At 43.0% G+C, this 27,280-nt stretch overlaps 2 protein-coding genes across 7 annotated transcripts in view; both read left to right on the top strand.

Annotated features, from left to right (window-relative positions):
* Positions 1-17,318, top strand: part of DCUN1D2 (defective in cullin neddylation 1 domain containing 2) — a 29,053-nt gene extending 11,735 nt beyond the window's left edge. For 5 of the 6 annotated variants that reach the window (XM_019644797.1, XM_019644799.1, XM_019644800.1 and 2 more), the window contains 4 exons: positions 1,768-1,898; positions 11,542-11,624; positions 13,771-13,867; positions 15,233-17,318. In XM_019644797.1, the coding sequence (XP_019500342.1) occupies positions 1,768-1,898; positions 11,542-11,624; positions 13,771-13,867; positions 15,233-15,312 (391 nt within the window). In that variant the 3' untranslated portion in view covers positions 15,313-17,318. Of the gene's footprint in view, positions 1-1,767; positions 1,899-3,304; positions 4,119-11,541; positions 11,625-13,770; positions 13,868-15,232 lie in introns of those variants that run through there. The other variant, XM_019644798.1, reaches the window with a different exon arrangement.
* Positions 17,319-19,213: 1,895 nt separating this feature from the next.
* Positions 19,214-27,280, top strand: part of ADPRHL1 (ADP-ribosylhydrolase like 1) — a 17,352-nt gene continuing 9,285 nt past the window's right edge. The window contains exons 1-2 of the mRNA XM_019644838.1: positions 19,214-19,624; positions 24,705-24,869. Coding sequence (XP_019500383.1) covers positions 19,411-19,624; positions 24,705-24,869 — 379 coding nt within the window. The 5' untranslated portion in view covers positions 19,214-19,410. The remainder of the gene's footprint in view (positions 19,625-24,704; positions 24,870-27,280) is intronic.

Below are 27,280 nucleotides of genomic sequence, written 5' to 3'. Positions count from 1 at the left end.
AGAAACACCATCAAGGAGGTGAAAAGGCAGCCCACATTCTGAAGTGCTTTAAAAATACTTTACTGACAAAGGCTTGTATCCTTACTATATTAAAAATTCCTATAAAACAATAAAAAAAGATAACCTAATTAAAAATGGGCAAGAGACTTGAACAGGCACTTCACAAAAGAGAATTTCCAAATGGCAGTGAAAATACATGTATGCGCTCAATCTCATTCATTGAGGGAGCGCAAATTAAAACTACAATGAAATAGAACCTTACAATTCACAACTCACTTTCTAGAATGGCTAAAATAAGACACTGTCACAAATATTCGTGATAACATGAGCAACAGGGACTCTAGTAAACTCTTGGTGGGAGTGTGAAGTGGGACAATCACAGTGGGAAACTGTTTGACATTACTTATGAAATTGAAAGTGCTCAGACCCAGCTGTTCCGCTCTTGGGTATGCCTGACATAACAGATTCCTGTGTGTGCCAGGATACATGTACAGAAACATTTTTAACAACATTCTTTATAGCCAGAAAACTAGAAACAGCCAAAATATTTATCATCAGTAAATACGTAAACTATAAACTATGAATATAACGGATTGCTATGCGGCAATGAAAATGAACCAACCAGAGCCACACATACCGGCATGAGTGAACCTCACAGACATAATGTTGGCACAGAAAGCCAGACACAAAATAATACACACCAGGAGCTCCCACTTATAAAGTTTAGAAACAGGGATAACTTACACTGACAAGGAGTGCTTGTTGGGGTGATGGAGGCATAAAGAAGAGAAAGGAAGCGACCACATGGAGGAAAGGGGTTGTGGTGGGGAAGGGCAGGTGGCCACTGCCAAGGTGCTGCTGCCTGCCCGTTCTTGATGTGGGTGGGCTGCACTCGGGAGCACCCACGGCAGCCCCTGAAGCTGTGTGTTTGTGCCCCTGAGTGTGTTCATGGACTTGCTGGCCTGTGGGTGGTTCTGGCCTCTCCAGGAACTTCTCCAGTATCTTTTGTCAGCCCTGCTGTACTTGGGTGCGTGGATAAGTGAAGTGTTGCTTTTGTTCTTTTCCTTGCTGTGCAATCAGAATGGAAATGACAAGATCTATGTTTCACTATTCTATAATAGATTCTCCTTTAAAGGCTTTTTAATATATTTAAAGGTTCTTGACTTTGGAGGAAAACCCAATTTTCAAGCAATAGAGTTGTTTTTTATTATACTTGCATATTTTAAATCTAAACTGCTGTAATGAAGAAACCCCTAGATACAGCAGTTTAAGTGCTACAGGGTTTTTTCCTCTTGTAGGACCATACAGGGGTGGCAGTGGTAGGGGCTGGCAGTGCAGTGGCTCATTTCTGCGAGATCACTAAGAAAATGGGATCTGTCACTCTGTCATCTCAGGGCATTGACCTCTGTGTGGTCAAAGCTGCAGAGTTAAACCTTGTCCATATTCCATCTTATACACAGAGGAGGGCAATAAATTTTGTTTTCTTTTAATAACAGCGTTACTAAGAGATAATTCACATGCCATATAATTCACCCATTTAAAGTGTACAAATTAGTGGTATTAGTGTGTTCACAGAGCTGTATCCATCACCACAATCAGTTTTAGAGCACTTCAGGTCCTTTTAGCTAGAGAGAAGGGCCCACAAGAATTTCACCCCTAGACCCAACCTCAGGCTGCACCAAACTGCAGTGAAGCTGAGAACTGCCCAGGATTGGGGACACACATCTGCCACCCTTAACAAACCACTGTCTCTGTCTCTCGTCACAGGTGTGACAGCACAGAAAAGCTGAAAGCTCTCCTGCCAAGATTGGAGCAAGAGCTTAAGGACACAGTGAAGTTTAAGGATTTTTATCAGTTTACTTTTACCTTTGCCAAGAACCCTGGGCAAAAAGGTTTAGGTGAGTATAAAATCCAGAATTGTAAGATGGCACATCTCAATGAGATTATAAGTGGACATGATCAACAGGAGTTCAGTCCTGCCTGCTATAATGTTTGTTATTATCCTTTTTTGCGTTTTTCTTTCCATTGATTTGCTCTACATGTGGATAGACCATTGGGACCACCATATACTTGAACACCTCAACCAATATCACTCTCAAATTCTGGGTTTAAATATTTAAATTTTAAAAGATAACTAATTTGCAAATGCTCTGTGTTCCCTCATATTGATATTTAATTTACTAATGAGTTAGAGAAGTCAGCAATTCATGTCGACAGCAGGAGTGTTTGTACCGGCTAGGTGTATGATTCCACCAATGGTATTGCTAGGATTGGCCAGGTGACATTAATACTGTTCAGGTCTGAAGATTTAAAGTTAACTTACTTGATGGGCCAGCCGAGTGGCGCGTTGGTTAAGAGCTGGCTTGGGACACCAGAGGGCCTCGGTTCGGATCCCACATATGAGGGCCAGTGACACTGCCCTCTACAGCTAAGATGGTGAACAACAGCTCAACCTGGAGCTGGGCTGCCATGAGTCGCCGGCCACGGCTAGGCTGCAGCCACTGCTGCAGTAGGTTGCCATGGACTACCATGAGTGGCCAGCAGCCGCAGTGAACGGCCGTCCAGAAGCCAGCGACTGATCTGCCTCGCCCGGAAAGAGCGCAATGATGGTGCCAACTTGGGCCAGTGAAGCAACGTCCTCCACAACTAGACTGAAGAACAAAACGACAGCAACTTGTCTGTTCCCCTCCCCCCAATTCCCCAGCGCAGTTCCCATCCCCCCAATTCCCCAATAAAAAAATCTAAGAAAAAGTATGTTTTAAAGAAAAGTTCTGATAAATAAAAGCAATGTTATAAAATGACCAAAATTAGGTAGGAATGTTATAAAATTACCAAAATTTAGGTAGAAAACCTAAAAGGGGCTTGAAAATTCAGATAGAGAAATCCACTGCAAGCATTTGGTTTCAGGTTCTGATCTCACTTGTGCATGTTTGCAGATGTGTGTGTGCAGGAGCCTTTCTTATTCCCCCCCTGTCTTCCTGACATTTTTCCTTTCCTTCTCCTATCAACAGATGATAGGTGCAGATGGAGGCGGCAGGCACCTCTGTCTTAGATCAGGGAGGTGGGCAGCCGGCTCCTCTATGTCAGATCAGGGAGCTGGGCAGCTGCTTTTTCTTAAGCGCTACTTCCTAGTTCCTATGGCAGGGACTGTTTTCTTCTTTTTCTTTGTTTTTCTCCAGTGTCGTGGGTTATTCATTTTTACTGTTGGTGCACTGTACTGTAATGAGTCTCTGGTCAGATTCCCTCTCTCTCTAGGCTGGTCCACCATGTGAACGGGTTTCTCGTCTTGCATGCTACCTCACAGATCATGCACCTGCCACCTCAGGAGCTAAAAAAGGCCTCAGCCACAAAGTCCCATTCAGGAATTCACTTGAATGGATCTGCTTAAAACTTCGGAAGATGGAAGTTGGAGAACCGCTGGGAAAATATGGATGTATTTTTTTCCTATTCAAAGAAGCAGATGAGCAAATAGAGGCTGTCAGTTGTTTAAAGGTACAGCAGCGAGGAGTTTTGGACATCTAAGGGCTTGCACATTCCCTACCTTGTCATGAATCAGAGAGCCGAGGTCATGGAAAACATTTGTGGAACCCCATGGGAAGAGATATTTCTGACACCTTTGTGAAGAAAATGATCGCTTTCCTGTTTGGCTTGACGCCGGTAACAGCGAAGGATCTGGTTTTGTAACCAGGTGCACAGACTGAAAGGAAAGAGGGGTCCATGGCAGCACCAGGTCAATGGTTGAGCATGCGCAGTGAGAACAGGAAGAGAAGCTGGGCTTTGTCTGTTCTCACCCTCTCACAGAGACCAACACGTGGTCAGCCGACTGAGATAAGGGGCAGAGGGGCCACTGCAGGCCTGGGCCCTGATCTGCCGCTGGGCTGTCTGTGGCCCTTTGGGGCGTCGCCTGGAGAAGGGCTTGCCAGACACTTCCAGAGGAGGAGCATGGAGGAGAGGGATTGGCAGCAGGGCCCTGGTTACATTACAATTTCAGGTGATTCCAGGCGTGTTCCTGCAGAGTGGAGAGTGGGACTCACGGTGTTGTACTATTGTAAATAGCACTGCAATAAACAGCGCCCGATGACTTTTAACCTCAGCTTTTTTTTTTTTTTGATCTGTTCCTCTATTCTTTTCAGACATAAACGTTTTTTCTCTTCAGGAATCTTATAAATACCTGGAGGAAGTATACCTTAACTGTCATGTCCACTGGAACAGGGATTGGGTGGCTGCCATAGAAGGAGATCAGCATTCCAGGTGTGACCCTCAGGGAGAGGGGCCATCTCTGAAAGAGGGATTGGGACACAGGAGAAGGGTAGGGAGTGCTAAAAACGTGTCCTAGGCTGTGCTGAGATACTTTCCATAGTTACCTGCTGTGCAGCACTTAGGTTGCCTGGTTCCTTTCACAGTGTAAGGGGTGTTTTCTATTTTAATTATGTTAGGAAGACTAAGAAAAAAGTATAAAATGTCATTAGCTGTGTGACAGCCTGTAAAGTGGCAAGTCACATGTATCATCATGCTGTTGGACAGAGTAGTTGCACGACTTTGTTCCCGTGGAATGAAGAACCACTACACCACCCTGTGCTGGGGCGACAGTCGGCAGCTGAGTCCAGGGGCCCAAGTCCAGCCGGTCACTCTCTCTCAAACCCCTTTTATCTCTACTTTGTTTCTTTTTGATTAAAAACTGTCCTCCTTTTCACCTTGCTTTCTCTTAAGCCATTATCTGTTGAGTTTATTTGCTCTTTTAGTGTTCCTTTTAGTTTAGGTATTTCTGAAGTGATTTCCTTTCATTTCTTGAGTTTTGTCCCCTCATTTCTGAGTTTTTCTAATTCTGATGTATGTTCTTTCATGTTTCATGTCACTTCTTAATGTCTTTTAGCTTGTTTTGAAATGGAGGTCACAATTTTGATCTATCAGGGTGTTTCCTGGCATGCATGCATTTTCAAGGGATGATATTCTGTTTGTGTATTGTAAGGGATTTGACCTCAGTGTTTTTCTCTTGCTCATTTCTATGTGAAATCCCCTTTCTGGACTTTTAGAAGGATAATGGTTCAGGGCAGTGTTCTAACTTCATAGAGCTCCTTTGGGGTGGGGGGTGGGGTTTGCACATGCAGAAAAGTGTGCATGAATGTGCCTGCTGTGTGTGCATGTGTGCATGTCATGTACAGTGATGCAAAGTTTTTTTTATTGGGGTGACAGTTATCAGTAGAGTTACGTAGGTTTCAGGTGTACAATTCTGTAACACAGTGATGTCAAGTTTGCTAAGAGTTTCTGGCTCTGCCCCTCTCTCCAACTTTCATCTCTTTTCTTGTCTCTGCTGTTTCCTGTTCATCTTGTTCACTCCCCACAGCCTCTCTGCAGTGAGGCCCTGTCTAGAAGGTGCCATGGTAGGTCAGTTCTGAGGTTTGTGGGAGCCGGGTTGCCTCAGCCCCTACAGCCCTCATAGCATGTTCCTCCACCCACGTCCTGTTGGTCACAGCCATGGCCCGATTCAAGTTCAGTCCTCACCTCATCCTGGACAGGCTTTGCAGTAAAGGCCTGGTGGCTGCTCTGAGGTCCCTCTGCTGTCACACCCATGGGAGGCGCCATGCCCCTCTGACTTTCCCCACCTCCATACACACCATGCAGGTCTTGTGGCTGCTGGTGGGCCATCTTCTCCTACGTGTTTTCAGTTCATGATGATGCTTTCTCACCTTACTTCATTGTAAATGTTGTTTTGGGGTTTGGTTTTGCTATCTAGGTGCTTTATCTGTTTTTATGTGAAGATTCAGAGAAATTTAAAACTATGCTATCTCTTCTACCACCTTTCCAGAACCCTTCCAAATGCTTATGAGTTCTCATCAATTGCTTGTCTAAAGGACAGAAAGGAGAGGCTGAGGCATGTAAACTGCTTATTCTTACATCATCAAGTAAAGGGTCCTTGGGTTTCCCCCTCCCCAAGACTGTTAGTTTATTTTTTTGTTGGGTTTTGGTTTTTTACCATTTTAACTGTTTTTAAATATACAGCCCAGTGGCACTAAGTACATTCACATTGTTATCCAACCATCACTGCCATCCATCTCTAGAACTTTTTTATCTCTCAAGGCTAAAACTTTGTCCCCATTAAACAATGACACTCCATTCTTCCTCCCGCCAGCCTTGACAGCCACTGTTCTACTTCCTGTCTCTATGAATTTGACTACTCTAGGTAACCCATATCAGTGGAATCATACAGTATTTGTCCTTTCGTTACTCATTATTTAATTTAGTATAATGTTGTTAAGGTTCATCCATGTTGTGGTATGTGTCAGAATTTTCTTCCTGTTTAAGGCTGAATAATATTCTTCTGTATGTGTAGGCCACACTTAGCTCATCCATTCATCTGTCAATGTATATTTGGGTTATTTTTTTTTTTATCTATTGTGAATAATGCTGCTGTGAACATGAGTTCAAATATCTGCTTGATTCCCAGCTTTTCAATTCTTTTGGGTATATACCCAGAGGTGGAATGCTAGATCATATGGTAATTCTATGTTTAATTTTTTGAGCAGTCACCATACTGTTTTCCACAGCAGCTGTGTCATTTTACATTCCCGCCAGCAGTACACAATGTCTCTACAGCCTCACCAACACTTGCCATTTTGTGTTGTACTTTTTTAAAATAATAGCCATCCTAATAGGTATGCCCCAAACTGTTCTTTATCAGCTGATTTTTTTACTTTTGGAACTAAAACTCTTGCTTCTTACCTTCTCTCTTGCACTCTCTTCCTTTCTAAGAGGCTGAAGCAAATAGTCATTAAAAATTAAAGCCTATTTTACTTTGGACCTTGATTATCCAGTAACAATCATCAGTGTTCTCACGAAAACATTATTGGTCTTTTCTAGAATCTAACAAACAAATAGACAACAGAATATCAGTACTAGAGAAGATTTGGGTTGGGCTCATTCAGCGTTCTTAGGATATCTGTAAGAAGACTTGGTCATTTGGTGAGGACAAGTGCCATGTCCCCAACAGGTGGTTCTTTCTGCCACGAATATTTCTTCTTATGCTGCCTTTTTTTTTTTATATACTTCTCTCCATTTCCTGTTTTTTCCTAGATAATATTCACCTGAACAAGAAATATTGCTTTCCATGCTTTTCTAAAATTTGGCTGATTCCGGTCTGAGTGTAATTATTATTATATTTCAAAAGGGAAATTTAGATAATGCTCTACTTTGGGATGGTTTAATTATTAGAGCCTTCTTTAGCTTTATATTTCAAAGTGATAATTAGTCTGATCCAAATTTTAAAATAACAGCAGTTATTCTTTATTGTTGTTAAATGGTGACCAGGAAAGGGCACCTGGAAATGTCAGTAAATGATAATACAATATTCTTTCTGACTGTTTCTATAACTTTAATATTTTTGGTATAATTTAAGATAATTAAGCTTCTGTTAGAAATAAGGATTTGGGGGCTGACCGAGTGGCTCAGCTGGTTAAGAGCTCGCTTAGGAGCGCCAGCTCTGAGCTTCAGGGCTGTGGTTCGGATCCCACATTGAGGGCCACTGACGCTCGCCCTCTGCAGCTAAGATGATGAACAACAGCTCAACCTGGAGCTGGGCTGCTGTGGGTCACCGGCGACGGCGTAGGCTGCAGCAGGGCCACAGTGGGCTGCCGTGAGCTACTTGAGTGGCTGGCAGCCAGCGTGAGCAGCTGGTAGCCAGTGTGAACTACCGGGAGCCACTGTGAGCAGCTGACCAATGACCAGCAACCGATTGCCTCACCCCGGGAAGAGCGCAATGATCATACCAACATGGGCCACTGAAGAACAAAACAGCAATTTGTCTACCTGTCTGTTCCCCTTCCCCAATTCCCCAACGCTGTTCCCCTCCCCCCAATTCCCCAATAAAATCTTTTAAAAAAAAAAGAAATAAGGAGTTGTACTTATTGATATATTTTGCAGTCTGTGGGATTCCTTCCTTTTAATGTTGAAATGAAAATGTTTAAAAAGGGTTAGCATTTCATTTAACTTTTATGTGTAGGTATTGTTTTTAAGAATTTTTATCTTATGCTGCGAAGTTAATTTGCCAGATATGGAAAAGTATTAAGGAACTTTTTTTCAAAGTTGTTATTTACTGTAGGTCTTTTAAAGTGAGGTCTGCAGACCACATAGCGGCATGACCTAGGATCTTGCCAAGCCCGTAGTTTTGATCAGTAATTGCTGCATAACAAAGCACCTCAGAACTTAGTGGCTTCAAACAACAGTTACTGTTTTATAGCTCCTGATCTTTTGGGTCAGGAATTTAGGGAGGGCTCAGTGAAGCAGCTCTTGTGTTCTATGTGGTGTCAAGTCAGACACTCAGTGGTATTTCAGCTAGTGGCTTGACTAGGCTGAAGCGCCCAGGAGGGACTCGAAGGAGGGTCTGATGCCTCCGTGCTCCTCCACATGGCTTCCTGGGGCTGCCTTACAGCCTGGTGGCCTCAGGCCCGGAAGGGCTGCTGATGCGGAGGCTGCATGTCTCTCATGGGCAGGACAGATGGGAGCTGTGTATCTTTTAAGACCCAGCCCTGGAGCTCCTACAGCATCAGCTCCATTTGAAGTTACCACAGTCAATATACGTTTTAAATCCATAGTAATTTCTGAGAGGCTCTAAATTAATTACCCGATTTAAAGCTTAAAAATTTATTTTCTTCATGAATATTTGAAAGAAATTCAGTATGAGGATAAGGAATGTTTTGAAACATTTTTACAATACAGAGCCTAATATGTCTAGCCTCTATTTTAGGTAGATTTTCCTTAGCATTGGGCAGCAAAAAAAAGGTGAAACGTATGGTAATTGCTTTACTGAGAAAAAATTATTATCTTCTTAATTAGCTTATATCTATAGACACTGAAAGGTTTATCAAAATCACTCACTGGAGAATTAGAACATTTACCAATTTTGTTTCTTTGGTTCATGAGAGTAATTGAAAGAATATGAAATTATATTAAAGAAAATAATAGCCTCTTCAGGAAATTATTAGATTATTTGAATATTTCAAATATATTACACTCTCTATTTTAGAAGATAATGTGAGAACTTTTAAAAAAAAAGCAGGACGAATAATTTTATGACTCTACACACAAAACAGAACAATTGATTTTACAATTTCCAAAGTCTGTTACATGGTCTGTCTTCTGAAGGATTAAATATAAATTAAAGAGATTGATACAAGTGTTACTAGAAAAACCATGGACAGCAGTGGAAAAGGGTAGTCTACACAAGAGAGATTTATTCTTCATGTCCTTTAAGTTTGTGTGCCTGTTTAAGATTATGTGTACTGTATTGTTTTATGATTATTCTTTAGCCTGTACTTAACTGATGGTCAACCTAATAAAAAGTATAACTAAAGCTGTTTGACTCTTTGTTTTAATATAAGAAGCGTGACATAGTTTCATACTGGCTAAAGTCTGAAATCAATTGGCTTTCAGGAATCTTGATTTTTGAAGAAATAAAGTTTCATGATAATTAGCTAATTTTTATATCCGCTGGAAGTTCCTTTTTTAATAGGATATCTTCATTATCTAATTGTAAATTAGAGCATCACAAATATAAATTTTAGATAGTAATACCTTGTAAACATGTTCTTACTCAGGAGATAAGACATTTCAGAGCTTATTGGAAAGAAAATAGCTGCTACAAAGATTCTTTTTTCGTAGCCAGTAGAGTAGCTATTGTTCTTGATTTCAGTTCTCAAGTCCTGTCATCTTGGGTTTTGTTGTTATTTTGCAAATGGCTAAGTCCATTAGGACAATATTAAACATTTTTACAGAGATAATGCTAAATATTGAAAATGCATACATTTACTTTTAGTCGTGTGGTTTGCAAATATACAAATCAGGAACTTGATAAGAAAGATTTGTAGGACCAAACTAATCCAAAAGTAACTAGATTAAATGTCTGCCATAAAACTATTTTTCTTTCCTCCCCAGGTTTACCTCCATTTCTCAGTGTGAGACTTTTCATCATTAAGATGAGTTGAGTATAGATTTCAATTAACGTCCTTCCTAAGTGATAAGGATGTAGACTTAGCAGGACAAGACTAATCATCTTAGCATTACACTGCGGGCCCCATAGGTAAGGTTCAGCGAGCCTTTCCATGCTACCAGTTTCTGACCATTTCTTTCTTTCTGATTAAGACTCCAAGGTATTTAAGACTGAGAAAGTCTGTAATAGATTTTAAATACAGGGAATATAGGCATTTTTATTTAAAGTCGGTTGCTCTTCATACATCTCTTTTGCTTATCCAGCTTTAATAATGACCGACCCTGGAAATCTCAGGTTAGAGCTGTAACTTTAATAACTTTTGTCCAAATAGGACCAAACAATATTTAGATGAAACTCTTCTGAAAAGTATTCAGTATTTTGCATTTAAAATAATCTGCTACCTTAAATATTTACTCAAACACTTTTCACATTAGTTTATCTGACATATATAGGTAAACATATAATGAGTAAATTATTATTGCTGTTCTTTTATTGTCTAAAAGTGGTGAGCACTATTCAACATGATTAAAGGTTATCCATTTTAAGAAGTAAACTTCTCAGCCTCTTTATGTACTTGCTATATTAAGCATATAAAAAGAAATAGATATTCAACTTCTAGTGAGCAGAAAATGAATCTGTATTCCAAAAATTATGGATTGGGGATCATATTCTAATGCAGCTCTAAAACTCAACATTCGTATTCCATTAAGACATCATCGTAAGATTGAACCCTACAGCATGGGTGTATTTAACCTTTTTTTTTAGCTGAGCTATGCAGCCTGTTGGCAGCTCAGCAGCAGCTCAGCTCAGGCCCGGACTCGAATCGCTGTTGCTCAGAGCTCACACTTTTGAGTGAGCTCTTAATCAACTGAGCCACTCGGCCGGCTCAGCATGGGTGTATTTAGAAATTGTGAAATAATCACTCCTTTCTAGTCAGGGAAAATGAGGACATTGATTTTGATTAATAACCAGTCTATATTTTTAAATATCTTTATGTCAGTGAAAGTAATTTTCCTTAAGCCTGCTTATTTGTTTTAACTATGCCTTGAGAAATTAAAAGTCATTACGATGTTTTTATGATTTACTTTTGAATCAGATTCTGTTGTAGTTCTAATAAGTGGCAAGGCAGATCTATTTGAAACACCTATGTCCCTTCCTTTCTAAACAAGTTGTTTAACTTGTAGTTCATCATTTAGAAAGTACATTGGCCTATTTTTTAAAAAATAAATGATATGGATTAATAATATCCAGATTGGTTTAGGTTTAAAGACAGCCTGATAGTATGAAAATGAGAGTCCTTGAAACTGATGAATTCAGAGATAATTATTTCTATGTCTGAATAACGTAATATACAAATCCTTTTTGGAAGACATACCTCCAGAGTTATAAAATTAGATTACACACAATTTCAGGAACACTTTGATTAGGTAAGACTCTTGGGTAAGACTGCTGAATTGTATTGAGGAAGTGAATATCATTGTGCTAAGAAATGATCTTTTTTTGTGCAATGGAAAAAGAAATTGGAATTTATTAACTGCTCTTTCTCTCTTTTTTGTCAGATTTAGAAATGGCTGTTGCATATTGGAATTTAGTATTATCTGGAAGGTTTAAGTTTTTAGATCTTTGGAACACCTTTTTATTGGTAAGTGTCCCCCTGCTTCTTGCTGCGTGTGCCCAGTGTGAAGAGGGTGGTTTGCAGGTTATGTGGCTCTGCGTATTACCTAAACAAAGTATTATATATGGGCATTGTGGTAAACGAAAGGACTATACAGAGATCACCAGGTAGCCGACAAGTTGCCACATAGTTTTGCCAAGTGCAGCCGCTGAGTTTTAGGTCGGACTGCTCAGAGGCTGACTTTGAAAGTGGTTCTAGGCAGCCACATGAAAGTCCTTCCAGGGTGTGGTTTCAGACAATGGATTGTATCCGTCGTTCAGTGAAACCCTGCCATTGCGTGTGGGTTCACAGTCTGATACCATTTTAAGATGTATCTTATGATGCTTAGAAGGAAAAGAGGGCACAGCTGGCCCCATTAGGCGAGAGCCATCTGTGCTGGAGGCAGACATTCCAGTCATGCTGGGCCTTCTTTGTGAGATGGGGCCTCCTAGCATGAAATAAGGGGAGCAGGTGTAGCTGTGGGCTATTTGAAGTGCATGAAGCATCCCAATTCCAAAACAGATGATCATGATGTCGATGTGCCCACATCTCCCCTGTCAGTTCCACCCATGAGTGTGAGAGGAAGTCGTCCTCCTCGTAGCACAGAGCCCTAACCTGGCCGAGCACGAGAGCACTTGTGTTTTCAGGCCCTCCTTGAAGTAGTGTGGGAATGCCTAGGTTCAACTTAGCACCAACAGGCCACATGTGCTGTGGTCCACTACTTACTAGTTTTGTGGCCAGTAACCTCAATGGCAGACGTTCAGAGAACCTGCGCACATGTGTGCAAAGACGGTCGGAGAGCTCCCAACGTCACTGTAATGACAACACACTGGGAACAACTACACTGTCCACCAGCCAGAGAGCGGATAAACACTCAAGAGTGTAAATGCAGTAGGACACAACCACAGAGCAGTGAAAACAAAGCAGTCTAGATTTACATGCATCGGACTGGATACATTTCTAACACAGTGATGAATGGAACAAAAAGTTGCAGAAGGCTACATAGGATTCAGCAGCTGTTATATAAATGTTTTCAAATGTAAGACAAGCTTCTAAGGTGTTTGTGAATATACATGCGTGTCCTATATGTACAAAGACAGGCATGAGAATGATAAATGTGACCTTCATTGGGATGAGGACCTCTGGAAGAAGTAAGAGCAGGATGAGAGAGAAGGGCCGGGGCTTGCAGGCTCCACCCTCCTCCTGCAGCTGCATAGAGAACGGTAGAACGTAGGTGTTCTATTGTTCTCCGTATTTTTGGTATATCAGACACATTGAATAACAAATATCTTTATAGAAAATTGTCCCAACACACTGCAAGAACTACGTGGTATATAAAAAAATCAATGTGTCAAAATGCAACTTCCCTGTTGTCCTGCATTATTTCTGAATTGATTTGGGGGTTAAGTAAAGAGATTAAAAATGCTGCCCTTCTATTTGACTGAAACAGGCATTTATAATCTTTGCTTTTTAATATTTTAAATGTTTTATGTTTAAATATCTACTTTCTATATTTGCACTTTAGTGTTCTATAGCTCTTAACACTTATCCAAAGCACTATTTTTAACTTTTTTTTTTTTTAAAGATTTTTATTGGGGAATTGGGGAAGGGGAACAGACAAGTTGCTGTCATTTTGTTCTTCAGTCTAGTTGTGGAGGACGTTGCTTCACTGGCCCAAGTTGGTACCATCATTGCGATCTTCCTGGGTGAGGCAGATCAGTCGCCGGCTTCTGGACGGCCACTCACTGTGGCTGCTGGCCGCTCACGCTGGCTGCTGGCTACACACAGTAGCCCATGGCAACCCACTGCCACAGGGGCTGCAGCCTACGCCGTCGCCGGCGACTCACGGCAGCCCAGCTCCAGGTTGAGCTGTTGTTCAGCATCTTAGCTGTAGAGGGCAGTGTTACTGGCCCTCATATGTGGGATCCGAACCGGGGCTCTGCTGCTCAGAGCTGGCATCCCAAGCCAGTTCTTAACCACCGCGTCACTCGGCCGGCCCTATTTTTAATTTTTAACAATTTTCTTCTGATACTTATTTCTCATTAAATTACATACTGAGATAACTAGGCCACCAGAACACCTGAGAGTTAAGTCTGAACCTTAAATCTGTTTTTTTTTTTTTCTTATGTATTAGGAACATCACAAAAGATCAATCCCAAGGGACACATGGAATCTTCTGCTAGATTTTGGAAATATGATTGCAGACGATATGTCTAACTATGATGAAGAAGGTACGAGAAGTTACGGTACTTAAGATGATCTCCAGAAATGCTGATATGTACGCTCCCTTTTTCTGCCCCTCAAGCACAGGACAGTAATGGTAGACAGACACTGGATCAGACAGGTCCTAGCGTGCAGGATGGTGATGACAACACAAACCCTAGGGTCAGACGGGCCCCACTTGACTCCTGGCCTTACCCCATCACTGAAATGGGAGTAATGATGATGATAATAATATCTACTGTATTATGTCTTATAAATCATACAAAAGAAGAATAGGGCTTGATATTTATTTAAACCAAGAAGACAGTTCCCTAAACTAAAGCATTTCAAAAATGGACGTGCAGAAAGGCCTGCGGCAGAACTGTACAGTAGACTGGTGTTTGGAAGTCACTGCTCCGAGTACGTAAGCCCATTTAATGCTTTAGGTTGTTAGGCTGTTTGAGCTTATTTGATGATTCCAGCTGATACTTACTTATATGAACATAATCACATATTTAGTAGTCCCAACCCCCAAATGTTTCAGGACACTCAGTCAGGGAACATTGGAATGCCTGCTGTGCAGTGGGCCCCCGCTAGGAGGTGACCCCCTGTGGGCATTCTCCTCATCACTCCTCTTTGTTCTAGAAAGTGAAGGCTCTTCAGTGACAGCCCTCCCCACAGGTGGTAATCGCTGGCATGGTGTCTGTCTCTCTGTGTCCTCACCACTTCACATCCCTCCCTCTTCACTCTCCCTGCCACCCCCCCACCACAGAGGAGGCACCTAGTCAGTGTGTGTTGAATGAGTGAGTGAATATAGGTGAATTCAGTCTGAAGGCCAGATTTTAGGAGCTTTAGCTACGGTGGGTGAGACAAGGCACATCTACATTAAAAAGCCAACATGTCAAGTAGTGAGTGTACAGCCGGCCACTGTGTCGTGTCTGAGCATCACGGACCTTTAAAAGGAGGCCACTTGGACTGGGCGGGGGTGAGCCGGACTCGGGGAGGAGGCACAGCTCAGGGAGAAAACAGCACCCCTGGTAGCCAGAACTCAGACGGAAAGGGGCAGCACTGGCTCAGCCTGGGAAGGCAGAGGGTCCTCTGTCCATTCCTGACAGCCTGGAGCAGGGGCTGAGGGCCGGGAGGCTGCAGTGGGCACACGAGGGCCAGCTAGCGCTGTGTGCCGTTCTTGTTAGACAGGGCCATGTCCATCCAAGCACACAATATCTGCCAGCCCTGGTCTGGCTAGAGCAGAAGAAATGGGTAACTTTAGCTGTTAACTGAAACTTAAAATCATTGGAGTTCTTCAAATATAAATGTCGGATTATGAAAAAAGTGCTTTGAATATAAAAAAAATTCTCTAAAACATTTTTAAAAATCTGTTTGTTTTCCTTTAGGAGCATGGCCTGTTCTTATAGATGATTTTGTAGAATATGCACGGCCAGTAGTCACAGGTGGTAAACAGAGCCCTTTCTAGGCAGGAAAGGAAGATGGACTACGATTCTAAAATGAACTGCATCCTGCAAGGAGACATTGTGGTCAGTTACTGTGCACATGTGTCGCTGATGTCAGAAGTCATCCTTGACCAGCCATGAAACTGGAATGACCATCTCACTCTGCTTAAAGAAAAGGGTGGCTGGTTTTGGACACTGTACGGAGACCCTCAGGAGATAGCTGCTTCGGAATGTCTGAAGATGCGTCACATAGCTGCTGCTTTAAGAGATTTCTGCATGACTTTTATATTTATGAAACAGTAACCTAGAGCCTGTTTGCAGGACTGCAGAGCATGCTGTTAATTCATGATTTAAGGTGAACACCAGCAGTTACCATACTCTGCTGAATTATAATGTAATTACACTTAAAAAAAAAAAAACTATTTGTGTCCTTGGTAGGATGTTGTATTTTTATACAAGTCAAAGCTGTTTAAAATGTGCCCAAAAGAAGAAGATCTTGTCGTGGATTCCAACATTTTTTAAACTTGGTGCCAGGAATTTAAGATTTATATTTTTTGAATTATCAAATATCTAGATTTACCAGATCTATTTTTCCTTTAATTTTCTCTAGCTGTTCATCTGAAAATCATTTTATAGTTTTTAATAGCCATTACAGTTTGCACAGCGATGGCATGTGTAGTATGTGATTCCAGGGAAGTTTTATTTTAAACTGTTTACAAGTCAGCGGGTCTATTTTACTTCTAATAATGTCATTTGAACTTCCTAAGAAGTTTCGTAAAGTATGCTTTTTAAAAAATGTATTTTATTACATTTAAAAGACATTTTCCATGAAAAATATTTCTTTTATGAATGATGAATTATAGAGATTTAAAAAATCAAGTAAGTTGGTTCCTTTCAACTATGTGTGATATCTATAATGTCCACCTTCCAGCCCTTTGTATGGTTGTGCACATTTGGAAGCTAAAATACACATCATTGTCCAAAAATACCCCACCAAACTAGAAACCTTCGTGTCATTTGTGAGCTGAAGTCTGTCTTGGCCTCACCTTTGCCATCTGATTTTTGTGGTGTTTGCCTTGTCAAAGAGGACCGTCCAGAGCAACACGGATATATGGGGTGCGGTCCGAAGGCCGGAGGACTGCAATGCACCTGCTCTTTTGGAAAAGTTCTGTGTAGAGTTTTGAAGGTCACTGTGTGGACCCTACCTCATATTTGAAAAGACCTTCATGTCACATGTGTGCCTGCTGCCCACCCGCAACCCAGTTTATGAGACAGATGAATTGAGGTTATTTCACGGGAGAGAAGAAATTCACTTCAGATTTCTTGTAAACAGGAAGTGTGTCTGAAATGTAGTTTGATTTGACTTTCAAAAATGTGATTCACTCAGTATTTTAGGAAGCACCCATGTACAACATGAAGTTTGCCTATACTTATTATATGTGAACTATTTACACTTTTGAATAGATATCTTTCAAAGAGGGCAGCAGGCTGTGGAGGAATGGAAAGGGGCTGAGGCCTCGAGTCTGCAGTCTAGGCTGAGGTCATCGGCCCCTAACTAGGTGTAGGACCCAGGTAAGTCACTTCACCTCTTCCCAGGCCTCCACTTTCATGTCTGCAAAAGGAAAAGCGAGGTCATCTCTATCTGTAAGTGTGATTCTAGAAGAGCATATATTTTATATAATAAAAGCTAGCTTTAATAGAAAGAAACCTCAACAATTTTAAAGCATCCTTCAAGGCTTCATGTATTCTTGACATGTAAGTGTTCTACTCAGAGAAGGTTATAGAACTCAGATAACCCTGTATAAATTGTAGAGGTCTGTGACTCTTTTATTCTTAAGATTTAAAGTTACATGGGGAAAAAATGTTTTATTCACTTCTTTATCAATAAATATCAAAACATTAGTAATTGAACAAAGGCTCTTCAAAAAATTATGGGTTTCTTTTTCTTCTATTATATACCTTTAAGTCATGCATGCTGTGAAAGTGCTAAGAACTTTGGAAACATTAAAATAAATTATTTTCTCTGGTGTTATGGTGTCCTTTTAATTCTATTTTTGGTCGCTCAAGTACTCACCACTAGATGTCAGAGTCTTGATCTTGTCATGGGACCGACAGGAAAGCCACCTCCAAAGCACAGTAAACTAGCCCCTTAAGGAACGTTCCCACCTATGCCCAGCCTACCACCCTAGTCAAATGATCATGTCCCACAATTGACAGCTTCAGCCATTTAGTTTTCTTTTTAAGAATCATGTAGTGTGCTAACTATAGTTGTTTCCATGTGAAAAATTAAATATCTCATAATATACAGCCCTTGAGTTGATAAGAATTATATAACCAGAATACACTGAAATGCAAGCTATAAACATATTGAAAATACACAAATTAACCAAACATAATAGGTTTCATAAATATATGTTACCTGTGCCTTTATAGAGTGTCTGCGAAGAATTTCTGGAATAGACATCTCTTTCTGCCTTGGTGACATAATACATTTCATTGTGTTATTTTAACTCAGTAAAAATTTAGATGTAATATTATACGTATCTCAAGATGTCAGGCTCCATGGAGGCAAGGGTAGATTTTTTTTCTTTTTGTTGCTATATCCACAGCTTGTAGCATACAGTCAGGGCTTAGTAAATGTTAAACAAATCAGTGAACTCATCTCACCTCCTATTTTCTGACCTAGGCCAAATAGTATGGAGTTGCTCTTAGCATCTTCGATAAAGGTTTCCACTGTCTCAGAAGAAGCAAAAGAAGTCAGGCCTAGACTGTACATCTGCCCTCAACAACAAATACTTCTGCCAAATGCTGCTGCTCTCTCTGTGGTAGTGGTTGTCTAAATCAGGGCTGCTATTGTCTGCCTTGTCCTGATGGCTAGGGAACCCACTTACCCAGTAACCCATGACCATCTGTGCTGGTTTTGAAGGACTATTTGTTTCAGAATCTCAGAATTGTGCTAGTTAGAATAATATTCCAGAACCTCATTTTTAACAATACTATATGTTCATTTAAATGCAGCCTGTTACTATTAAAAAAAATTTCACTTTATTAGATGTGTTTCTTAAGTCCAGGTGTGATGCCATCTCACTTCTCTTGGTCTGATGTGTGCCCACGTTTCAGCATTCTGCCTCCCCCCACCCACCCTGCCCCCAGCCTCTTCATAACTGAATGTTCTTCCCGTGAATCTGCGGGGTGATTAAATACATGAAGCCTAATGATGGCACCATCATGGATGCCACTGTGAGGCTTTGCATTCCACTCTCACACTTTGCAATCTAAAGTCTGGTTATTTGGAAAGCCTTTTGTTGAACATTGAAAGATTACGAAGTAATCTTTCACACTGGAGCTAGAAGAGCTTTGTTTCTTTACACTTTGCATTTTCTAAGTTTTTTATCATAAACATAATCCAAAAAAATAGTTTTCCAAAAAACAAAACCATGTACATAATGGAGGAACCTCAACATTATACTAAGTGAAAGAAGCCAGACACAAAAAGCCACATAGTACATGATTCCATCTACTTGAAATTCTAGACGGAAAAAAAGTGGAGAGACAAAGTAGATGAACGAGTGCCTGGGGGTGTGGTGGGGGGAACAGGGAGTAGATGGGCAAAAGGGACTTCGGGGTGACAGAAGTGCTCTAAATCTGATCTGTGGTGAAAGTTGCACAGCAACCTTTACACAAGCTCATCATACTGTGTGCTGAACCAGGGTGAATTTTGCGATGTGTGAATTACACCTTAAAGCTTTAGAAATGTAGGCATTTCTTCAAGAATACTGTACAGAGATTCACCACTTCAAAGTCATTGCTGTGTGAGAGAGCATCTGGAATTGTTCTGGATGCTGACTAAGCCCGAAGGCTCCTCTGGTGAAGAGCTAGAGTCTGTCCAGACGCTGAAGGAAGCTGACGCTTCCACGTGGCTCTTCAGAAGGCGCTGTGAGCTGCAGACTCCAAAAAAGTGTTCTCATTAGTGCCACCTGCAGAGACAGAAGAGGAGTGCCTGGCCATTCGAGGGAGCTCCTGACAGTGACACAATGACCAGAACAGAGGTCAGCGAGGTGGACTGAAGGCTGCTACTGCTGGGAAGCAACAAAGGCTGGGGCAAAAGAGCCTCCTCTGCAATGGAGAAATTTCAGGCTGCGATGCTGCTGGCGAGTGTTGGGGATGCTCTTGGTTACAGAAACACCCGCAAGGAGAACAGTTCTACAGGCACGAAGATCCAGGAGGAGCTGCAAAAACTCGGGGGGCTGGACCACCTTGTACTGTCGCTGGAGAAATGGCCTGTGAGTGACAATACCATCATGCACATGACGACAGCCGGGGCCCTCACCACAGGTAAGGCTCGGCCATTGTGCCCCTCAGCGTGTCGGGTGAACCGGAGCTCTTGCAATAAGCACTGGGGCTTTGAAGGTGATGTGGCCTTTCAGCCATGGTGTCACCCGATGCCACAGCTAAAAGTGGCAATTTAATATACACCAGGGTACCTCAGCAAATCAGACGTGCGACAGATTGTGTTTCTTACGTAGTCTTTTTGGATGACAATATTATTTTTCTTTGCTTATCTGCAGAGTCAGTTTCTTAAACAGTGACTTTTCATGTGTGTCTGAAATGTTCACTAAGCTGAGCCCTCTGACTCTAGAGTTAAAACTAATTAAATCTCTCATTTCGGAGGGTTTTGGGTGAGGGCTCAACTTTTCACTGCAGATAGTAAGCCTTCTTCTGAATTTATTTGAATAGAACATAAAGTAATAAGCCAGTCTGAAATTTTGACAAGGTAATATTATTTGGGGATTATTTCTAAATTCCAGTGAACTATGGTTAAAATGTAGCTACCAAAATAGGATGTAGCTTGGATAGTTGCTTATACATAAGTATGTCATAGGAAAATGCTATAAAATTGGTTGGATTTGGGGGAGGGGGAAACAAAGTTTCTTGAAACATACTTTAGTAGCAGATTGATTTTAGGATCAAGGTTTTATATGAATTTCAGAGAAACAGTAGATGGTTAACTGTGTAGCACAACTTCCCTACAAGTTACTTGCTCTTTAAAAACCTGTTGTTAGTATATTAAAATCTGAGGGCGACTATTAAGTCAATGAGACCTCACTTATGAGATCACCTCGCCATTCTATGTGTCTTCTGTGAACATGCTCAGTTTAGTTCTATGGTCATTGTACAGGAATGTCATCTACTTTGTGACTGGTTCCTAAATAGCTGGGACAGAGATAAAGCACCACAGATAAGATAAGGTTTCACAGTGTGTTGAAAATGGTGAGGTGTCTTTCTGAGTCTCCACAACTATGAAATCCAAATGTTCCCTGTTTCTGATGCATTCAGGAAGATTCCCGTGTCTGTTGTGTTCAAATAACACTCTAGCAGCCCAGAGCAGGAATGCCGGCCCCCAACGAACCTGCTGGAGAGCATGGCTTTCAAAACAAAACCACAGCTTGTTTTAGGTGCATGCAGCTGATCCTTACTCTTAAACTTTGCTGCCTTCATTTGTGTCTGACGCTGTGTGTGCACAAGTACACAGTCCACACATTCTCTCCACGTTTGCCCTCATCTCTGTTAGCATGTTAGTAAGTTTTTGTGGATGGCAGAGTCCACAACATGTCCCTGTGTGGTTACCCCTAGGACAGTACCAGGCACAGGCCAGGGCACTCCTGAAGATAACGTGCTCTGAGATTAGATCGAGTCAAGTCCTCTTAGCAGAAATAGGACATAACCTACCCCCAACGTGACATTTATGCATTTAAGAGGACTGTGAACATTTGGGGCATTGTTTTTAAGGAGGGAGATGCGTTCCCTCTATGTGATCACAGCTGCCAACTGCGTGAACGGGGTGACTGCTGTGCAGGGCAGTTCCCCCTGGCTCGCACGTCATGAGAGAACACTCGTGAAAGCCACCCCCTAGAGCAGTGGTTCTCAACCTTCCTAATGCCGCGACCCCTTAATACAGTTCCTCATGTTGTGGTGACCCCCAACCATAAAATTATTTTCGTTGCTACTCTATAACTGTAATTTTGCTACTGTTATGAATCGTAATGTAAGTATCTTTTTGTTTTCCGATGGTCTTAGGCGACCCCTGTGAAAGGGTTGTTCGACCCCCAAAGGGGTCGCGACCCACAGGTTGAGAACCACTGCCCTAGAGTCATACTTCTCCAGAAACTCAAGCAAGCATATATTGTTTTCAATTCATAAAAATCTAAGTTGAAATTTCATTTTAAGTTCAGTTTTCAAACAGCCCATTTTTTTTTCTTTATATAACAAATTGTAGTCAGTAAAAAAAGCCTCTGAACTAACTTGGATGTGGCACTAAATCTGTGCCAGGCATTGTTCTAACTTCATTTGTAAAATCATCTAATCCTCACATCACTCAGAAAGTTGACTTCTTACAATTCTACAGATAAGGGAACCAATACACAGAGAGGTTAAGTAACTTGCCCAATGCTGCACAGCCAAGTAAGTGTCAGAGCAGGGATTAGAGCCCAAATAACCTGCCTCCCACACCTATGTTCTTAAGCTCTGTCCCGACCTCCTGAGGTTACCAGACATGCCAGTATTTCAAGGAGTCCAACGGTCAGTGGCTCTTAAACATGTTTTCCAAAGACAGACAAGTGCAACTACCTCTTGGCATATTTAGTAAGTTTCGCTAATAAGTGCCCTAAGCTGATAAACCATAGAGCTGTGTGGTCTGGCAAACCACGGCTCTGCTGTAGAGTGAGGGTGATGAGAAAGGGCAGGTGCAGCCTGTGTGACGTCCTACTTTTGGGTGTGTCTGTAAAGGGCAGTGTTGAAGGAAAGCAGATATTGACCTAGGAAGTAGCCAATCCCCCCACAAGGTAGGTGGATAATCCAATATACACAATTCATCAGCCAAGAGCTCACTCCACACGCATGTACCAAAGGCTCCCAGCGCACGTGGCCCTGCGCCTGTCACCCAAGGATGAAGGAGGGGGGCTTCCCATCAGGGACTCTGGAACGTGACACTCCTAGCTCTCCACCACTTACTAACCAGAAAACCGCATCCCTTCTCTGAGCCTTACTTCGGGATGATAACACTTTCGTCATAGGGTAATGTGAGGAGAAATGGGACAGCGTAAGTACAGCTTGCGCGAGCACTTAGGTTATTATGGGAAGGTGGCTCATGGCACTAGAGTTAATGTCTGTCTTTCTACAATGTCTTATGAGTCTGAGGAACACCAGCTCCAACTGTCATAGCCCAGCAGCTGCTGCTGCTCCGGGAGAGGAATGGGAGGTCATTAGCCCACTGGGGACGGCAGCAAGTGCTACCTGCGTGTCCATAACCTGCAGGGGAGTGTGGGGCCTGACCCAAGTATGAACAGGTGAGGCCTGTCCAGACTCAGCTCTTTATTTCTCTTCCTCCATCCATGGCTCCCTGATCAGTGTTTTGAAAAGCTGGTATTTTTTTTTTTTTTGCAAAGTAACCTGATATTGGTATTGTGATTTTTCCTTATCATGACGTTAGTTGGGAGACTTCCAGGCAGTTTCATAAGCTGATCTGTCTTTTAGCACACTCGGCAGGTAAGATAGAGAAGAAATGAGTTGAGTAACCATGTCATGAAGCAGAGAAACTCAGGCAAGAGGGTCCAAGACACTGCAGCTTTGAAAAAATCTGTTTCTAGTTTAAATTCTAACCTGAAATCAGCACAAGGTTTTTAGTTGCCCCTTTGTTTTTAAGAAGATTTTTCCTTAAAAAAAGAAAAAAAAGATGTGATTCTAGAATAAATGGAATTCTTTTAGGGGACCCTAGAAGGGCCAGGCTTATTAACCCTGCCTGGATTAAGACATGAAAGGCTGTTTGTAATTGATAGTGCTGGCGACTGAGAGCCTGGACAGATTCCAACAGGCTCACATCTCCCAGCCAGAGGTTAATTTTATTCTTGCAGGGTTGCTGATGGAACACCCCCCCCCATGTGACCACAGAACTCATTCCTCCAGAACCAAGGTCTTGCCACAATTTCTCTGTCCCTCGCTCAGATCTGGGGCCATGCAGAGTGTGTCCAGTATAGGAGCAGTGGGCCAGGCTTCATGGAATCTCCCTTGCTGTGAAGAGATCAGAGAATAAGACAAAAAGACTTTGAGCCACTTTCACCCAGTCCTGTCTCCAAAGGGTCACAGCTACAGGGGAGAAGGGTGCCACCTGCTGTAGCTGCTGCCAGGACTGAGGCTTTCGTCCTGGAGCTGAGAGTTTGCCAAGTACATTGCTAATGCCCCTCACCCCTCTGTGTCAAGACCCTGCCTGTGAGGCAGACTAGTGAAGGCCCTGGTCAGGCCGCAGGAAGGTCAGTGGGCTTTCATGCCAACAGTACTCCACTGCCTACTCTAAACCCAGAATGGCCGAGAGGTGGTTTCTCCCCTCCCCCGACACCCCCTCCAAAGATGGGGAATCCACCTTCATTGAGAGGAGAGGCAGTAGCTGGCTCCTGATGCCAGCTCAAAGGCCTGAAATGCAGTTTTAGCACAGAATGGGTTTGTTGGTGGCTGTAAGAACTGCACTGGCAGGTATACCCTGTACCTGCTTACCTCGCCTGGCACAGGAGCCCCAACGCGGCCCCAGTCCTGCTCTCCCATATGACCAAGCACATTGAGCCCCAATTTTGGAGCATGTGTGGCCTCTAAGCACCATGTTGTGGATTAATTTAATGGCAGAAATGCTCAGGTTTACAACTGAAATCCATTTACTAGTTCTGGCCTTAGGCAAGTCATATAACCTTACTGAGCTTTATCTGGGGGAAAAATTATGACAAAGAAGAGCCTCACATTGTTGTGGGAAGACTGCATGAGACCATCTAGGGCAGAGTACCCGGCTGACAGCGGGCGCTCAGTGGGCAACGGTTTCTCTGTCTTCTGTGTCCCGTGATCTTCATGGTCTTCGAGGGGCTGGAGAGCACACTTGTCCCCAGAATGCCTCCATGTGGTGTGGGATGCAGTTTGGGACAATGGCTGGCAAGCACTGGATGCTTCACTGATATGAGAAGAAGGGAGTCGTAGGTGGGAAAGACTGTTTCCTGTGCCTTAGATGTAGGTTCTGAAAAGCCCAAGGAAGAAACAGGCAGATTTTAGTCCAGCCTGTCCTCACATGGATATAACTGTTAGCTGTATATGAGGATCGTGGTTTTTTTCTAGATTCTCATATGTAACTAGACTAATAAGCACAACAAACTATAATGTCTAAAACATACGTGAAATCTGAAGCGAATAATTTGTCTGCATGCTAAATTTCTCTAGGCAGCCAGGGCCATGTGAGATGGATTGCTAAAATCTTCTTCCTCTCCCACCGACTCAGAGACTTAATGCTTGCTGTCACTTCTGTTGTCACTGCTGTGTTGGGGTTTGTGAGGCAGATGCCCTTCCCACGCACTCTGACCCTGCCTTCCTCTTTTTTCTTCAGACTACTGGTGCCTGGATGACCTGTACCGGGAGATGGTGAAACGCTATGTGGAAGTCCTCGAGAAGCTTCCAGAATATCGAGCAGACCCAGCTACCATTGAAGGCTGCTCGCAGCTGAAGCCGGATAACTATCTCCTCGCCTGGCACACACCTTTCAACGAGAAGGGTGAGGGAAGGCTTGCTTCTCCCGCTGAAGCTGTGGGGCACTAACCAGTCTGTCATCCCATTAACCAGGTGCTTTGCCGTTTTGTGTGAGTTGAGAGGGATTTGCCAGGGCTCCTTTGTAGGGCAGTGTGCCGCCTGGAGAGCCAGCCCGCCTGCATGGGTGTCTATTTAGAGGACGCCAGCTTCCCTGGCAGTTTTGTCACTGGTCCCTGGTTTATTTTAAGAAATATTTTCCACTGCTTTCCCTTTCAGTTTGCTTTTTTTTTTTCCAAAACATTAAGAAAACATACATCACCTTCATAAATGCCTGTCTCCATGATGGTTTCATGTGTTTATGGGGTGATGTATATAGGTAGCCACAGTTTTGACCTCTGGGACCTCAGCTCCTGGGGTCCCCGACCTGTCCTTCTGTGTTTATACTGAAGGATGGACCTGCCCCCTCTGGTTTTATACAGAAAGTGAGACCTAACCCTCTCTGGGTTTATACTGAAGACAGCACCCAATCAAATGTTACTCGGCATGCAAAGAATTGAGAAAATATGGCCCATGATGAAGAGAAAAATCAATAAATCAAAACTGGTGAAACCTGACATAGACATTAGAATGATCATTAAGGATATAAAATAGTATGTATTCCATATTTTCAAAAAGTTGAGAGAGATCCAAGATGGCAGAATACATAAATACTGTGCCTGCTGTCTCCCATGAACACATTAAAATTACAACTAAATTATAGAACAATCAACCTGGAGAACCATCTGAAGTCTGGCTGAACAGAAGTTTTATAACTGAGGATATAAAGAAGAAGCCATGGTGAGACTGGTAGGAGGGGCAGACACGCGAAACAGGCTGGCCCCAAACCTCTGTGTGGTGGATGAAAATTGGAAGGAATACCTCAGCTGCGGAGGTTCCCCCTGGAGGAGTGAAGGACCCCAGCCCCACTCCAGGCTCCCCAGCCCAGGGTACTGGTGATGGAAAGAGAAGCCCCACAACATTAGGCTGTGAAAAACAATGGGGATTCCAACCATCCAGATAGGACAGGAGGCTGCAGGAAACCCAGACGTCCTCTTAAAGGGCCCATGCACAGACTCACTCACTCGCAGGCACTCATGTTGGACTCCAGCAGAGGGAGAGCGACTTGGGGGCATCAGAGGCATATGGGGAGCAGGCTAAGGTGTGTGGCTTTGAGGCCAGGGCTGGAGGACAGACCTATTTTACCTGTGAGAAGTCCTCCTCTGGAAGAGCCTGCAGGCAGCCGCCATCTATAATGTGTTGAGCCCTCCCTCTACGCTTATGTCCAAATCTGAATCTGATTGGCCTGGTGAGATCCACTGCTCTTCCCCACTGACTCACTGGAATTCTGCCCCACCCAAAACCCCCAACAATGGAGCACTTTCTCCATGAGCAGCCAGCCCTGCCCGCATTGCACTCTTTCTTGGAAAACTATCGGAGTCCAAGAGCCCCAGGCAGGCAACACCTGGCTTCGGTGTGCTCTGAGACTTTTGCTGAGTAGCTCCAGGCTCAGCACTGGCACCAAACCAGTCCACATTAACTTGGTTAGCACAACACTTCCCGCTGTAGTGACTCCATGAGTCCCTGCCTCATTCAACTTGTATACCACACAAAGGTTTATGAGTGGCTGAACTTTAAGGGAGCTGGCAGGTGGCAGCAGGACTCGGGGTGTCGTTGCTTTTTGTGGAGCTACCCCAAACCTGGTAGTACTGGTGGCAGATATCCTCAGTTTGTAGTGTGACCTCTCCCACATGCCTTCAGGTTTAGCACAAGCAGTGAAAAACCATGGATCACTTTGTAGTTCCTACCAGGTAGCCCCCAGCTGGACACAGGCAATGGATGACCTGGGCCTGCACCAGATCCCCTCCCAAGAAGCCCCAGAACCAATATACCTGGAGATTGACTTCAGACCACAGCAGAGCACCACCAAATTACCCCCCACACACACAAGCAGTACACACAACGGGTGGTCTCGACAGGCACCAGAGCTAGACAGGCACTCAGTGGGATAAGCCCCCTAGACAGCAGCCTATAAGCACTGGATGTGGCCAAACCCCACAGCCAGTCAGCATGAGGGTCAATTCCACCCATTGACATTCCAATAGCAATCAAAGCTCAACTACAACAGGAAGGCCCACACAGCCCACACAAGGGAGATTCCTGGAGCAGGTGACCAGGAGGACTGTGCACCTACTATATAAGGTCACCAGGCCAAAGCTGGGAGACATAGAAACACAGAGAGGCAACCAATATGAGGAAACATAGAAATATGTCCCAAGTAAAAGAACAGGAGAAAACTCCAGAAAAAGAACTAAACAAAATGGAGGCAAGCAACCTACCAGAGACAGAGTTCAAAACAATGATTATAAGGATTCTCAAGGAACTTAGTGAGAACTTCAA

This window comes from Hipposideros armiger, unplaced genomic scaffold (genome assembly GCF_001890085.2).
Source record: "Hipposideros armiger isolate ML-2016 unplaced genomic scaffold, ASM189008v1 scaffold_91, whole genome shotgun sequence".
NCBI classification, from domain to species: domain Eukaryota; kingdom Metazoa; phylum Chordata; class Mammalia; order Chiroptera; family Hipposideridae; genus Hipposideros; species Hipposideros armiger.
The sequence above is the reverse complement of the archived record's forward strand: the minus strand, read 5'-3'. Positions and strand labels throughout refer to the sequence as shown.